At 35.2% G+C, this 17,624-nt stretch overlaps 1 protein-coding gene across 6 annotated transcripts in view; it reads left to right on the forward strand.

Annotated features, from left to right (window-relative positions):
* Positions 1-17,624, forward strand: part of HACE1 (HECT domain and ankyrin repeat containing E3 ubiquitin protein ligase 1) — a 118,350-nt gene that overhangs the window by 17,335 nt on the left and 83,391 nt on the right. For 5 of the 6 annotated variants that reach the window (XM_070796026.1, XM_070796025.1, XM_070796029.1 and 2 more), the window contains one exon: positions 6,282-6,413. The exons of the other annotated variant lie outside the window; for it this stretch is intronic. In XM_070796026.1, the coding sequence (XP_070652127.1) occupies positions 6,282-6,413 (132 nt within the window). The remainder of the gene's footprint in view (positions 1-6,281; positions 6,414-17,624) is intronic. 6 annotated transcript variants of the gene reach the window in all.

The raw sequence follows: 17,624 nt of genomic DNA on the forward strand, positions 1-17,624 counted from the left end.
TGGGAGTGCTAATGGGTACAGGGCTTCTTTGGGGGAAATGAAAATGTTCTAAAATTGACTGTAGTGATGATTGCACAACTCTCAATGTACTAAAACCCAGTAAGCTGTATGCTTTAAATAGATGAATTGTAAGGCCGTGAATTGTATGGCATTTTATGTCAAATAAATATACATCTAATTTATGACACTCTTAGCCTGAAAAAAAATAAACATTCTCTTTTTTTTTTTCTTTTAAACTTTTTATTTTATATTGGGGTGTAGCCAATTAACAGGGCTTTCCAGGTGGCACAGTGGTAAAGAATCCACCTGCCAGTGCAAGTGATGGAAGAGATGCGGGTTTAGTCCCTGGGTCAGGAAGCTCCCCTAGAGTAGGAAATGGTAACCCACTCCAGTATGCCTGAAAGATTCTATGGACAGAGGAGCCTGGTAGACTACAGTCCATGGGGCTGCAAAAAGTTGAACGTGACTGAGCAACTGAGCATACATACACACACAGATGGTTAACAAAGCTGTGATAGTTTCAGGTGAACAGCAGAGGGACTCAGCTATATATATACATGCACCCTTTCTTCCCTAAACCTCCCTCCCACTCATGCTGCCACATAACATTGAGCAGAGTTGCAAGTGCTATATGGTAAGCCCTTGTTGGTTATCCATTTTAAATATAGCATGTATATATGACCATCTCAAACTCCCTAAGTGTCCCTTCCCCTGGCAACCATAAGTTCATTTTATAAGTCTGAGTGTCTTTCTGTTTTGTAAATAAGTTCATTTGTATCATTTCTTTCTTAAGTTTCATATATAAGGGATGTCATATGACATTTCTTTATCTGACTTACTTCACTCAGTATGACAGTCTCTAGGCCCATCCATGTTGCTATAAGTGGCATTATTTCATTCATTTTAATGGCTGAGTAATATTCCATTGTATATATTTACCACATCTTCTTTATCCATTCCTCTGTCAGTGGACATTTAGGTTGCTTCCTCTCTTAGCTGTTGTAAACAGTGCTGCAGTGAACATTGGGATGCATGTATCCTTTCAGATCATGCTTTTCTCTGGATATATGCCCAGGAGTGGGATTGCAGGGTCATATGGTAGCTCTGTTTTTAGTTTTTAAAGGAACCTCCATACTCTTCTCCATAGTGGCTGTACCAATTTATATTCCTGCTAACAGTGTAGGTGGGTTCCTTTCTCTCCATACCCTCTCCAGCATTTATTGTTTGTGATTTTTTTGATAATTGTAGTTTTGATTTGCAATTCTCTAATAATTAGCGGTGTTGAACATCTTTTCATGTGATTATTGGCCATCTGTATGTCTTTGTTTGAGAAATGTCTATTTAGGTCTTCTGTGTATTTTTTGAGTGGGTTGTTTTGCTGCTGTTAAATGTCATAAGCTGTTTGTAAATTTTGGAGACTAATCTCTTATCAGTCACAAATATTTGCAAATATTTTCTCCCAATTTGTTTCCTTTGCTGTGCAAAAGCTTTTGAGTTTAAGTAGGCACCGTTTATTTATTTTTTATTTCCATTATTCTGGGAGGTAGATCAAAAAGATGTTGCTGTGATTTATGTCAGAGAGTGTTCTGCCTTTGTTTTCCTCTAGGAGTTTTATAGTGTCTGGTTTCACATCTAGGTCTTTAGTAACATTCTTTTGACCTTCCTCCTCAGCTTCCAAATTTCTCACTCCACAGTCAACTTTTCTCAATTATTTTAATAGATTTAAAATTTTTGTTTCCCTAATTCTAAATAACAGGCTAGTATAACTGCTTTTTGACTTTTCAGTTTTAGGCATCACCTATTGACTTGCTGGAATATCAAGTTAAGTGTTTCTTTTTTAGCCTCACCTCCTCTTATCCCATCATGTACAAGCACATTTCCCTCACACCCAACCAGTAGAAGTGTAATTTTTGTTAGGTCATTTTTCACTGTTTTAATTTTTTGGCTAAATAAAAACTGTTCATAGTTAGGCCAAAAAATTTACTACAGTTGCTTTTTGGGGGTGGGGAGAATGCTGTGTTTTGTGGCATGTGGGTTCTTAGTCCTATGACCAGGCATCATACCCATGTCCCCTGCCCTTGGAGTGCAGAGTCTTAACCATTGGACTGCCAGGGAAGTCCCTATAGTTGCTTTTCTTTCTCTCACAGCATTTTGTTTTTCATGTGATTAATAATTGTATTTTCAAAAATGAGATACTTGTAGATTCATATGCAGTTGTAAGAAATAATAACAAAGAAATCCTCTGTATATTTTGCACAGTTTTCCTCAATGGTAGCATTTTATAAAACCATAGTATAATGTTATGACCAGAATATTGACAATGATATAGTTTATGTTATTCAGATTTCTCCAGTTTAACTTCTATCCACTTTTACCTGTTTATGTATGTTAAGTTTTAGACAGATTTACTACCTTTATAGGTCTATGTGTCCACTACCGCAGTCAATATTAGTATTTCCAACTCCAAAAAGATGTTTTTTATTTTCTTTTATAATCACACCTTTCCTTTCCTTCATCCCATGCCTAACCCTGGCAATCAGTAATCTGTTCTTCATTTCTAAAATTTTGTCATTTCAAGAGTATAATATAAATGGAATCATACTAGGAATGGGCTTTTGTGTGCTGATCATATTCCACGGGGATGGATCTTGGTTGTGTGTATTAATGATTCATTCCTCTACATTGCTGACAAGTATTTCTTGGTGTAGATGTACCACTGATTGTTTAACCATTCACCTGTTGAAAGACATCTGGGTTGTTTCCTGTTTGGGCCTATTGTGAATAAAACTGCCATGAACATAGTGTACAGGTTTTTGTGTGAACATAAAGGTTTCATGTTTTAGGGAATATAATGCCCAGGAATACAGTTGCTAGGTTGTATGGTAGTTTCATGTTTAGTTTTAAAGTGCACTGGAAAGCTTTTCCAGGCTCACTGTATCTTTTTATACTCCCACCTGCAACATACGAATGATCTAGTTTTCTGTCATTCTCGCCAGCATTTGGTGTTGTAACTGTATTTTATTTTAGTCATCTTGTTAGGTATGTATGTAGTGATATCTCATTGTGGTTTTAATTTGCATTTACCTAATTGCCAATGTTGAACAGCTTTTTGTGTGTTTTATTTGCCATCTATATATCCTATTTTGTGAAATGAGTTCAAGTCATTTGCCCATTTTCTGTTTTTTTTTTTTTTTTAATTGAGTTGTTAGAATTCTTTGTATTTTGGAAATATCAAACCTTTGTCAGGTATGTGACTTGCAAATATTTTCTCCTCATCTTTACTTTGCCTTTTAAAATTCTAAACTGGGTCTTTTGTAGTGTGAAAGTTTTAAATTTTGATGAAGTTTAGTATATCAGTTTTTGCATTTATGGACTGTGTTTTTGGTATCTAGTTTAGGAACTCTTTACCTTGCCGTGGAGCCTGAAGATTTTCTCTTACCTTTTTCAAAAAGTTCTTTAATTTTACATTTTATATCTAAGCCTATGATCTGTTTTGAGCTAATATTTGTCTGTGATGCTTAAGTCAAGGCTCATTTTTTTACCTATGGATTCCAGTTACTCTCGCACTATTTGTTGTAAAGACTGTATACTTCCTGTGTGAAATTAGCTTTGTATCTCTCTCAAAAATGTTTTAGACATACCTGTATGGGGTTATTTTGGGGTCCTCAGTTCTGTTCCACTGTCTGTATGCATTTGCCATTATCACACTGTCTTGATTACTCTAGCTATATAGTAAGCCTTAATAGCAGGTAGAGTAATTCCTCCCACTTCATTTTTGTCAAGATTGTGTTAGCTACTTTGGTTCTTTCACGCATCCATATAAATTTTAGAATAAACTTGTCTATGATGAAAAACCCTGCTGAGATTATTTTAATTGGAATTGCATTAAGCCTATAGATCAATTTGGGGAGAATTGATATCTTTACTATGTTGAGTCTTCCAATCTGTAAACACAGTATGTCTTTCCATTTATTTAAGTCTTTGATTTCTTTCATTAGAATTTTATGTTGCTCAGCATACAGATCTTGTGCAAGGTTTAAGTGTATAGCTATTTTATTTTCTTTGTAGCAATTGTAAGTAACATTATTTTTAATTTTGATTTCTGCATGTTCATTGCTAGTACATAGAGATACAATTGCTTTTTATGAGTTGATCACATATCTTGTGACCTTGCTGAACTCACTTGATTAATTCAGGAGTTTCTGGTAGACTCCTTAGGATTTTCCACATAGATAATCATATCATCTGCAAATTAAGATAATTATAACTTTTCCTTTTCAATCCATATGTCTTTTCTGTTTCTCTCTTCATTGCAGCTCAGAATTTTGTTTTCTAAATGTGTATTGTCAATTCTTTGCTAGAGTTTCCCTGAACTTTGTAAATATCCTCATAACATATGTTCACTACCTTTCATCTTGAATAGTGTTGAGGGAGTCTGTTACGGAGACTGCTGATTGATTTCTTGGCTTGCTGTACAGTGTTATTTGGAATATCTCTTCACCATCATCCTGGAGATGCCTTTGCCTTTCTCTTGTTTTGGGTTTTTATTTATATACATACCTCGGAGATACTGCAGGTTCTGTTTCTGACCATGTTAATAAAATGAATACTGAAGTAAAGCGAGTCACACAGATCTTTTGGTTTCTTAGTTCATATAAAAGTTATATGTGGAGAAGGAAATGGCAACCCACTCCAGTATTCTTGCCTGGAGAATCCCATAGACAGAGGAGCCTGGCAGGCTACAGTCCATGGGGTTGCAAGAGTTGGACACGACTTAGTGCACTGTCTCACCCCAGAGATCCTGCCACATATACCACAAAAACCAAACATCCCCCAATGACCTTGGCCCCACTGTTCCAATCACTCCCAGGTGGGAATTCAGGCACATGTCCACAGAGGTCACAGACAACATACATACGGTTCTGTTATGTCCCATATATTACCCTTTCATGTCCCAAGGAAGACATTTTCTCTTAGAGATTTTCATTTAGTGTATCTTTAAAAAATCTTGTGTTAAACTTGCCTCCATCTTTTTCTTGGGTAAGGACAACCCAGAAATGGCCCTTTTGTGTCTGTGATGTTGCCATTCACAGCTTTCTTGATAGGCCTAGTACAATCTTGAGAACAGGGTTGCTGTATGCTGAGTGTCAGACGGTAGCTCTTAGCTTTGCCTATCTTAGGTAGTTATGCTGTGCATTTTTTATTGGGGTACCATGTTTGATTTGTCCCTAATACCTTTGAAGTTTTTCTGAGAAATGAATAATGCAACATGAACTTATTAAAATACATTTTAAGCCTTTAAAAAAAAAAGTTATATGTAACCAGGAGACACTGTAGGGTGCTTACTACCTTTTGGGGGAGTTCTGTGATCTCAATTTTCCTTTACTGGCTTAGGGGTCATCTTTCTGTTCTGACAAAATAGACAAAAGCTTCCAAAATGGGTTGCTATTGTATTCTCTCCTGTTCTTTATCTTAATGTGCATATTCAGTTGCTCAGTAGTGTCCAAATCTTTGCAACCCTTTGGACTGTTGTCTGGGAGGCTGCTCTGTCCAAGGGATTTTCCCAGCCAGAATACTGGAGTGGGTTGCCATTTCCTCCTCCATTATCTTAATAGATCTGTTGTTTAAGAAAAAGTACCCTTTATTGTCGTTTCAGTGGTTTGGGAAGAAGTAGGAGCTGGTTCTTGGGTTCAAAGCTACCATTTTAAAACAAGTTACATGATATATTTTTTTTAATGGAAAAAAGGCCAATGAAAAATGCATGGACAGCATAGACCAAAGTTACAGCATTATCTTTGAGTTGTAGACTTCTAGACGTTTTATATTTTTTATCCTCCCCATGTGTGTTATTTATGTATGTTTTATGCATTACATGTAAAATATAGGAAATAAAGAATATGACCCCTACTGTGTTGATTATTTTTTATCTTATGTTTGTTTCTGGGGAAGGGAAAATGTTCAGTACCTCTTCTCTAGAGATAAGCTATACCTACAGTTCATGGTCATCTAAGAAGCAGAGTATTAGTGATCCTCAGTTTAGGATTTTTAATTACTTTGAACATTGCAAAACTTGATTTTGAAGTACATGACTGTGTAACCTATATCCTGATACATATTTTCCCCCATTTAAAATATAGGAAAAAATTATATTGGCTTAAATTTTAATTTTAATCTTTGGTATGCATGTAGTGCTCACAGTTGAGAAATAATTGCATTATTTATTTGCTGTTTTTATATGAAATACTCCTGCATAAATGTTAAGTAACTAAATGGCTGTACAGATACACTGGCTGGCTGTGAATGGGCGGACAGAACTACTCCATGACCTTGTACAACACGTCAGTGATGTCGATGTTGAGGATGCGATGGGGCAGACAGCGCTGCATGTGGCCTGCCAGAATGGTCACAAGACGGTAAATTAAGCCTCAAGGACTTTAAGTTGCATGTGTTTTTTTTTTGTAAACTTTGAATCGATGAAAAACTTTTCACTGTGCATAATTGGAAACATAAAGCAAAATCTTAAAACATTTTCTGCATCATGTGCACTTCTAATTAGTATATTCTATGTGGATAAAAGGAACAGCAAATAGTGCTTTTAAATATGTTTAATGTAATTTGGATTTCAATTTTATTTTTGATTCATAAATTTATTAGCTATGTGTTTTAAATTTTAAATATTAACAAATAATTTGTTTATAATGTTTATTCTGTTGTCAGTTTTATCAAACAACTATTTTATTTTATTTTTTTTACCGTTTTCATATTTTTACCATTAAGCCTCAAGTTTTGGAATTAGACCATGAAGAGAGTAAACTCCAACTTTGCTTAAATAGTTCAACTTGGGTTATCATATTTTTCTACTCCCGTGGCATATAAGTACTATATATAAGTACTAGAATCACAGCTGTTTTCTTTCTTACTTTTGATTTCTAAAATCATGCATTTGTTTTACGGCAGTACTTTACTGTTATCCCTATGTATAAACATTTGACTTTTAAAATTGCTAATAGTTTTCTTTCTCATTAGGAGACTGCTACCTTATTTAAAGATTGTTGGCTTAAGATTTTAGATTGACTTTCTGCCTTTTATAATTTCATATCCTGGTTACTTTCAGTTTTTTCCCACATTTAACATTATGGATAATAGAATATTATTTATTTGCTAACTAAAATGAAAAACCAACTGAAAACAAAAAAACACTGCCGGCATCTACAAAGATAAAAAGTTTATGTTTATTATTTTGTACACATTCTGAGTCTAATGTTTTTGTTGGGAAAATTCTTGGTGGAATCTGGATTTCTGTCTTTGCAAACACTTTTTTCTTAACCTGGGTTCAGGCTGTTGGCTCCTACATACTTAGATGCTTTATGTATGACCTCAATTCACAAAATATTACACTTCTTTAAGGTAGTGAGCTCAAAGTTTACATTGTCATATGTTTAATAAGAGTTGGATAAAAGAGATATATGAATATTTTTTTCTTTCCTGGCATTTCTTCTGAACACCAGTGTTCATTATTATTCTTTTGTCTTTTATCATCTGAAAACTAATTCAGTGTTTTTAGGATTATTCCTTTTCATTACTTTTTACTTTCTGCAAGTCAGTATTACTAAATTTAAGAAGTATTCTGGGTGGGGGAAAAATCATCTAAAATCTAATCTTGACAGACCCCAGTAAGCAACCGTTGCCTGTTAGAGTCCTGCTGGTAGCTCTTACTCAACAGAAAAGCACCTGCTTTAATATTAAACACTCTGCTGAAACAAATGAGTGGCATATCATTTACTAAGATTGCAAACTGTATCTGTTGCCCAGTAATTTGTGTAGTAAAAAACTAAATTCAGATTAGGAATTATCTACAAAAGCTAATTTTAGGTGCCTTGAGCCAGTGAAGAAGCAAAAATTACTCAGAAAACCTTGGTTCAAAACATGTGCATTACAGGGTGCATTGAAAATTTAGAATTGCCTACTGAAGTTATTGAAGAGTAGTTAGTATAATACACTCCATATGGTTTACAACCTAAAGCAGGTGTGGTAAAGTAAGAGAGAATTGCTCATAGTCAGATGGCCTTTGAAGAGCTGTATTTTCAGATTTATAGGTGGCCTGACTTCATGGTGGTGATGGGTTTCACAGGGTGAGATTTTACAGATATAGTACAGGAGGACGAGTGTAAAAAGCCACGTTGACTTGTGGTTGATTGTATTAGTGAGTAAGGTTCCTTTATATTTGGTCCATTATAGTTACCTGCGAGGATCATACACAAAGGTAATGCTTAGCACTATTTTCCAATTCATTGTATATATTTTTAGTCCTTCGATTAGGGCAAGAAGGAATCTTGAAAAATTAGTCCATTTCCTAGCCTCCAGACGGCATTCCACCTCTAAAAATCTGTGTTGATAGTTATGTTAATTGTCATAATGTATTTCTGGGATCTGTTCAAATCTTAGTGGATGAGGTTATTCTTTTATCTTAAGTTGAATTTGATTTAAGGGCTCTGAGATGTAAGTTACTACAGGGTGTAGGGATTATTGATTTTGCTTTTAACTGTATATCTTACCATAAGTTGAACAAAGTCTAAAATGCTTTGTCAGGTATCAGCAAATGAAAATGGCCTTTGTGTTGTCTCCAGGTAGTTAACTTTTGCGTAAACTCATTAAAAGGTCTTCAAAACTTATGTCCATGTAGACATGTACCAGTCCACATAGGTTTTAAGATTCTATTTTTAAGTTTAGAATCAATACTATATATTGATTATATATTTTATGGGGCTTCCCAGGAGGCTCAGTGGTAGAGAATGCACCTGCCAGTGCAGGAGACACAGGAGATGTGGGTTGGATCCCTGGGTTTGTAAGATCCCCTGGAGTAGCAAATGGCAAGCCACTCCAGTATTCCTGCCTGGAAAATTCCATGGACAGAGGAGCCTGGTGGACTGCAGTGCATGAGTCGCAACGAGTCGGACAGGACTGAGTATGTACACATATTTTATAGAATAAAATGTAAAACTTTAGAGAGGGAAAGAAGCTCCATTAAAAATATTTTTAAAAGCATATCAGCTCTTTTCAAATTAAAGAGGATGATATGATAAAGAAATGCTCTGAAATTTACCTTTTAATCTCATTTTAGGGAAAATCTCAAGAATGCATGAAAAGATTTTGAACTGGCTAAGAGCTCTAAAGCTTTGTAGAATTTATAATTGAATACTTTATTCTTGCTTTGATGACACATAAATTGTAGATTTACATTACTTTTTTTACAGATAAAAGATTTGGAAGAAAGATTGATTTTGTCATAATTAAGAAATCAAGTAATTTTTGACATGATTTCATATAGATACATGTGTTTTGTTAGAGGTAAATCAAGATAAGGATGTTTTCATCCTCTTGCTGGAAGGAAGTGGTTTGGTCAGTTGAAGACTACAGTATGATCATTTTTGTCCTTGTGACAATAGCATTATGATTTTAAACTACTTCAGTTCTGACTCTTGCGACCCCCTGGACTGTGCCAGGCTTCCCAGTTCTTCACTATCTCCTGGAGTTTGCTCAAATTCATGTCCATTGAATCAGTGATGCCATCTAACCATCTCATCCTCTGCTACCCTCTTTTCCTTTTGCCTTCAGTCTTACCCAGCATCAGGATCTTTTCCAATGAGTTGGCTTTTCTCATCAGGTGATCAAAGTATTGGAATATCAGCTCCAGCATCAATCCTTCCAGTGAATGTTCGGGATTGATTTCCTTTAGGACTGACTGATTTCATCTCCTTGCATTCCAAGGGACTCTCAATATTCTCCAGCACTGCAATTCAAAAGCATCAAGTCTTGGGCACTCAGCCTTCTTTATGGTCCAGCTCTCACATCCATACATGACCACTGGAAAAACCATAGCTTTGACTATATGGACCTTTGTTGTCAAAGTGACATCTCTGCTTTTTAATATGCTGTCAAGGTTTGTCATGGTTTTTCTTCCAGGGAGCAAGTGTCTTAATTTCATGGCTGCAGTCAACATCTGCAGTGATTTTGGAGCCCAAGAAAAGAAAATCTATCATTGCTTCCACTTTTCCCCCTTCTGTTTGCCATGAAGTGATGGGACCAGATGCCATGATCTTAGTTTTCTGAATGTTGAGTTTAAGCCAGCTTTTTTGCTCTCCTCTTTCACTCTCATCAAAAAGCTCTTTGGTTCCTCTTTACTTTCTGCCATTAGAATGGTATCATCTGCATATCTGAGACTGTTCATATTTTTCCCTGCAATCTTGATTCCAGCCTGTGATTCATTCAGCTCAACATATCTAATGATGTACTCTCTGCATAGATGTTAAATAAGCAGGGTGATAGTATACAGCCTTGTCTTACGCCTTTCTCAATTTTGAACCAGTCTGTTGTTCCATGTCTGGTTCTGTTGCTTCTTTACCCGCATACAGGTTTCTCAGGAGACAGGTAGGGTGGTTTGATAGTCCCATCTTTTTAAGAATTTTCCACAGTGTGATCCACAATGTCAAAGGCTTTAGCGTAGTCAATGAAGCAGAAATAGATGTTTTTCTGGAATTACCTTGCTTTCTCTGTGATCCAACAGATGTTGGCAATTTGATCTCTGGTTCCTCTACCTTTTCTAAATCCAGCCTGTACATCTGGAAGTTCTCAGTTCATATACTGCTGAAGCCTAGCTTGAAAGATTTTGAACATTACCTTACTAGCATGTGAAACAAATGCAATTGTACAGTAGTTTGAACATTCTTTGGCATTGCAATGAAAACTGACATTTTCCAGTCCTGTGACCACTGCTGAGTTTTCCAAATTTGCTGACACACTGAGTACAGCACTTTAACAGCATCATCTTTTAGGATTTGAAATAGCTTGTCTAGAATTCCATCACCTCCATTAGCTTTGTTTATAATAATGCTTCCTAAGGCCCACTTGTCTTTACACTCCAGGATGTCTGCCTCTAGATGAGTGACCACAGCATTGTGGTTACCCAGATCATTAAGACCTTTTTTTGTACAGTTCTTCTGTGTATTCTTGCCACCTCTTCATCTCTCCTGCTTCTGTTAGGTCCTTACTGTTTCTGTCCTTTATCCTCCCCATTCTTCATTCTTGCATGAAATGTTCCCTTTCCCCAATTTTCTTGAAGAGATCTCAAGTCTTATCCATTCTATTGTTTTCCTCTATTTCTCAGCATTGTTCATTTAAGAAGGCCTTCTTACCTCTCCTTGCTATACTCTGGAACTCTGCATTCAGTTTGGTATACCGTTCCCTTTCTTCCTAGCTTTTCACTTCTCTTCTTTCCTCAGCTATTGGTAAAGCCTCCTCAGACAATCATTTTGCCTTAAATTTCTTTTTCTTTGGGATGATTTTGATTACTGCCTCCTATACATTGTTCCAGTCTTCTGTCCATAGTTCTTCAGGCACTCTGTCTACCGGATGTAATCCCTTGAATCTATTTGTCATCTCCACTGTATAGTCATAAGGGAGATGATTATACCTGAATGGCCTAGTGGTTTTCCCTACTGTCTTCAATTTAAGCCTGAATTTTGCAATAAGGAGCTGATGATCTGAGCCACAGTCAGCTCCAGATCTTGTTTTTACTGAGTTTATAGAGCTTCTCCATCTTTGGCTGCAAAGAATATAGTCAGTCTGATTTTTTTTTTTTTCTTTCCCCCCCCCTTTTTTTTTTTTTTGTGTAGTAAAGTTTTATTAAAGTATAAAGGAGATAGAGAAAGCTTCTGACATAGGCATCAGAAGGGGGCAGAAAGAGTACCCCTCAGTCTGATTTTAATACTGACCATTTGGTGATGTCCATGTGCAGAGTTGTCTCTTGTGTTGTTGGAAAAGGGTGGTTCCTGTGACCAGTGTATTCTCTTGACCAAACTCTCTTAATATTTGCCTTGCTTCATTTTATACTCTAAGACTAAACTTGCCAGGTATCTCTTGACTTCCTACCTTTGCATTCCAATCCCCTCTGATGAAAAGCACATCTTTTTGTGGTGTTAGTTCTAGAAGGTCTTGTAGATTTTAATAGAACCAGTCGATTTCAACTTCTTTGGCATCAGTGGTTGAGGCATAGACTTGAATTACTGTAATGTTGAATTGTTTGCCTTAGAAATGAACGGAGACCATTCTGTCATTTTTTAGATTGCACCCAAGTACTGTATTTTGGACTCTCTTGTTGACTATAAGGGCTGCTCCATTTCTTCTAAGGGATTCTTGCCCACAGTAGTAGATATAATGGTCATCTGAATTAAATTTGTCCATTCCTGTCCATTTTAGTTCACTGATTCCTAAGATGTAGATGTCCACTCTTGTCATCTCCTGCTTGACCACATCTAATTTATTCAGTTGCTAATTCATGTCTGACTCTTTGCAACCCCATGAACTGCAGCATGCCAGGCTTCCCTGTTCTTCACTATCTCCCTGAGTTTGGTCAAACTGATGTTCATTGAGTCAGTGATGTCTTCAACCATCTCGTCCTCTGGTGTCCCCTTCTCCTTCTGCCATCAATCTTTCCCAGCATCAGGGTCTTTTCCAATGTGTCAGCTCTTTGCCTTGATTCATAAACCTATCATTCTGTGTTCCTATGCAATAGTCTTCTTTACAGTATGAGACTTCACTTTCAACACATCTACAACTGAGCATCATTTCCACCTTGGCCCAACTACTTCTTTCTTTCTGGAGCTATTAGTAATTGCCGTCTACTTTTCCCTAGTAGCATATTAGACACCTCTTGACCTGGGTAACTCATCTTCTGGTGTCATATCTTTTTGCCTTTTCATACTGTTCATGTGGTTCTTGAGGCTAGAATACTGGAATGGTTTGCCATTCCCTGCTCCAGTGGACCACATTTTCTTAGAACTCTTCACTATGACCCATCTGTTTGGTGGCTCTGCATGGCATAGTTCTTCACTTTATTAAGTTACACCAGCCCCTTCATCAAGACAGGCTGTGATCCATGAAGGGGAGCTATACAATACCAGAATTATTGTATTGTCTGTGGATATTGATTTCAAATAGAAAATTGTTTGAGAATTTGATTATTCATCTGGCTTACTATATAGTCTGGCAACTTTTTTCTTCGTCTATCCTTATCTATCTCCTAAGGTATATTCTGTCTACTGATTACATAATTAAAGAAAGTGTTGTGAGCACTTTGGAAGACACATAAGAGTAATGATACTATTGGTACTATTATTGCCATTATTAATATCGATGATATGAATCTGTAAAAACAGTACAAGGATCACTACCTGAACTCTTGAATTCATTTACTCTTGTGCAGTAAGCTAGGCCCAGTGTGTTGTTTGATTTTTAATCTCATTTTTAGAAGTATAGTAAAAAAAACTTATATTGTTGTGAAGGTGTAGTTGCTGAATCGTGTCTGACTCTGTGACCCCATGGACTGTAGTCCGCCAGGCTCCTCTGTCCATGGGCAAGATATATGTATAATTGACTCCAATTTTTTTGACAATGAGTTGAACTTACTTTTTGATAACTTTTTTCATTGTCTTTAGGTCTTTAAGATTTATTGATGCGTTTAATTGCCACAAATGGTTGATTACTGTTTTTGTTGAATAACTTGGATTTAGAAACTCTGGAGAACTGTCAGTTGGTTCAGTCTCAATTTTATGTAAGTCAGAGTATATAGCAGTATTAGTTTTTGGACTAATTTCAGTTCACTTAAAAAAGAAATTTTATTTTTATCAGAATAAACTTTATAGTGCTAAATTTATACAGTGATATGAAGGTTCACAAGCAATATGAAATGATAGTTGAACTATTCTTAGAGTAGATGATCTTTGATAGAACTGACTGCATTTTATTCCCCTAAAACTGTAGGCTTGTTAAGGAACAGTTCACTTATGTTCAGTCAGCTCTCTTGAAATTTTTAGCCAGCTTCCAAGCTTTTCATCCAGAGAATTATAGGACAGCCATGCAAACTTAATTGAAAGCTTTTGCAAAAACATTACCTTAATTCAGCCTTGAGGCACAATGGTAGATGTACTTAACATTTCAGAGTGTGTTTTAGGTTCAGAGTAATTTTATTTATTCTGATGTTAGAATTTTCCTTTCATCACTTCTGAGAAATGTGAGCATATAAAAGAAAGTTCTGTTACTGTGGTTTTTTTCTAACACAACTGGATAATATTGATTTTTGCTTGATATTACATATGGATTCAGTCTCAATAGGCTTAGGTGGACAGGTTTCTAGAGAAGACCTGTGTAAACCAGTCACAGATTAGTGAGTTGGCCGTTTCATTTAGTATATAAGTTGTTTGTGCTTTGCTGTCCTGTCATCAGAATTACTTTTAATAAGAGATGAAAGATGCTTTTTTTGTTTTTTGATTATCATTTCTTTAGTAATGATAATACAGCAACTCAGATTTTTACTTATGGTTTAATGTAGAATAACTGTTCCTTTTTACTTTGATCATTGTTGTTCAGACAGTTGACATTGATAAAGTAGAGCTGCCTTGGATTTCTTGCTTTGTAATTTATCAGCTTATTGGGCACAGGTGGTCTTGGTTAGTCGCTGCCTTCAATTAAATGACTTTTGAGATTGACCCAAACATTAGGTTTGCACATTAGTTTTCCACTCAGGATGTTGTTTTATCACTTGAAAGGTCATGAAGTCTGTTGAAAGTGTAGTTTCTTTTTATGGATTTCTTGAAGGCCATATGCAAATCCCCTTTCAATGCTTTTCTTTCAGGATTCCTTCCCAGCAGTTTCTTACTCTGTAAGGAGGAAGACTCCCATTGTAGATTACCTAGGAATAGGAGAATAGTGTGATGTTGTTGTTGTTTTAAAGGGAAGAGGGCCGGACAGGGAATTTGAAGTTCTGAATTATTAAAAAGCATGTTTTCCTGACCTATATTAGATACATAAAATAATTTCAGTTCAGTGTAGTTCTTAAAATTGTTATGTTAACTTGAAAGATATAGGTAATCAGCTATCAGTCACATATTTATGTTACTATACCTTTACATGTTTACCTTTACTAAATTGTAAGCTGCTAAACTTAATTTTTGCAAGTAAGTGAGAAGCCATGAAATTTTGAAAACAGGACTTATGACAATTGTAAATTACAATGTTTTTTTTTTTTTTTTGGACTTCACGGCTTATAGTCTTTTAAACACATGCAGTGCAGTTTTCACAGAAGTATTTGTATGTAGGGGCTTAGGGGTGAGAAATTTGCTAAAACAAATTGAATCCAGATCTGCCATAGAGAATCCTATCAGTTTTTCTGATAGCACTAAATCATGGTCTAGCACACTACATATTTTATTTCTTATATCCCTTTGTTTTCCTTTTCCATGAGAATGTAAACTTTATGAAGGCAGGTGTTCGTCCATTTTTGTTCAGTGCTGGGACTCTTGCATCTAAAGTGGTCCCCCCCTACTAGCACATACAAACTTTGAAATTTTTGATATAAGGGAGAATGGACTATTCAAATGCAAAATCTTTCCAACCAGTATTCTTCTGCCATTTTCTTTCCATTTCTGAATGTTTGTATTTTTTTTTCTTTTGTAACTTTAAGAGAAGTGTATGTTGATAGTGCTCATTCTTATAAAGGATTGTATCTGATTTGTTTGTCTGTTACTGAAAACTTCTTGGGGATTTTAGTAGCTGAATCCAGAATTCTCTTCAATTATGTTTTGCCTTGTGCTTCTATATAATTTAAAATCCTTAGGTAGTATTGTTTGTTCAAGACCTTTTATATTTTTAATTTAATAAATACTCAAGAGTTTCCTCCAACTGAATTTTCCTTGTTTCAGAGTTATTATACATATAGGTAGTTTAACATAGACTGGAAATTTTAAAACAACCAAACTTTTAAGTTATGTGACTTTCTTGCTCCTTTTATTATGTAATTTAATCAATAATTGAACTCTGCAGTATCCTTTCTCCTGTTACAGAGCTTTTACAAAAAGAAATCTGCGAACTTTTTTTTTTAAATCACGAACATTGATGACTTTTCACTCATTTCAGTGCTGCAAGGCAATTTTTTTTCCTTTACCTTCAAATCCCTTTATGTATTTTTTATTCTTACTTTGAGGGAAGTGGGTTTTTCTCCTTGTTTGTCTTCAGGCAACATTTCATCTGCATGGGATCTATTGAAGCTTTTAGAAAATATTTGTTTCTTTTAATGGTTGTATATTTTGAGGCTCTTAATTGGGATAATTTTGTTACAAAAGCAGAAAGATTTATGAATATAAAAGAAAATGCTGGATGAGCTTTTTCTTCTTTCTTAATCAAGTGTTTTCCTAAGAACAGAATTTTTAATGTATTTGTAGAATATTTACTATGTACAAGGATATGATAGAAATGTATTACAGTTCATCTTGTGCATCTTACTTTCTTGCTATGATTTGCCTGAAGTTTTACTACTTTGTAGAGGAATATGTTAGTTTAATGGCTGGTTTATTTTGCTGTGAACTCTGCAGTATAAATTTTAAAAATGCAGAAATAATGTGAAAACTATGTGGATTTAGAAATGGCATTATTTAAAAGCTAAACACAAATAACTTATGTTGGTCCTTGAGCTTGACTCTTAAGTAGGTATTTATAGGGAACTATTAGATCATCTACAATTAATGTAATTTAAGAAGATATTCCAGATTAACCATAATTCTATTTACTATTCTGAATTTAGAAAAATTAGAATTTCTGTTTTTTTGGTAAATTGTCTGGTGGTTATGACCATGGACTTAGGTTTTAATCCCTGCTCCCCTGTTTATTTGTGTATTGGGGTGCATATTACTTGACCCCTTTGAGACTGAGTTTCCTACTTGTAAAACTGGAGAGAAGAATATCAACTTCCCCATAGGTTGCAATAAATGAAATGATAAATGCTTATTAGCACAGTGTCCAAGCACATGCTAAGGTTATTTGTATTATTATATCATTATATACTTTTAGTTGTTATATAATTTTTATGAATGCATAATATGTTTTGTTAATTACTTAATTCAACTCCTCTCTGGTTGCTGTATCTCAATTGAATAAATATTAATATGTGTTTTTGATGTAATTGACTTCATCTCTTCTGTGCCTTTTGAGAGATGGCTTATTGTCTATGTACTTTCTGTAACAGTCAGTGAACATTATTGCTGCTATCCGTCTCACTTCGGATTTGGATCACACAAACACAGCTAGGTCAGAGGTCAAAAAGGCAATAACCATGATCAAAAGGTTCAAGTGGGCCTTGCCTTATAAAATAATAACCTAAGTGCTTATTTTCTTATATTTGGGAGTTGTTCTTGACCACTCCTCCTGAGTTTCACAATTGTATAGCTGATGATAAAGTTTAATATAATAATGTTGCTATTATGTAGATTTTTGAATTCCTCCTGAAATAGAAGTAAATTCAAATAGCAATAATATATGAATAACTTATCTCTTAAAATATTTTTTATCAAAATCTTTGTAATACAAAATTATACTCCCTTAAATACCCTTCTTTCTCAATTCATGATCATTAGGCAACAATTTTCGATTCTTTTAGCTTCTCTTCTTGTATCTATTTCCACATAATATTCTTCTATTGTTCTTTCTTAATTTATGACTTTTAGATATCACTGAATCATTTCTTGTTATAGTGAGTGAGGATTTAACTAATTTAAATCCTCTTCCCATGCAGTATC

Source organism: Bos indicus, chromosome 9 (genome assembly GCF_029378745.1).
Source record: "Bos indicus isolate NIAB-ARS_2022 breed Sahiwal x Tharparkar chromosome 9, NIAB-ARS_B.indTharparkar_mat_pri_1.0, whole genome shotgun sequence".
Taxonomy (NCBI): domain Eukaryota; kingdom Metazoa; phylum Chordata; class Mammalia; order Artiodactyla; family Bovidae; genus Bos; species Bos indicus.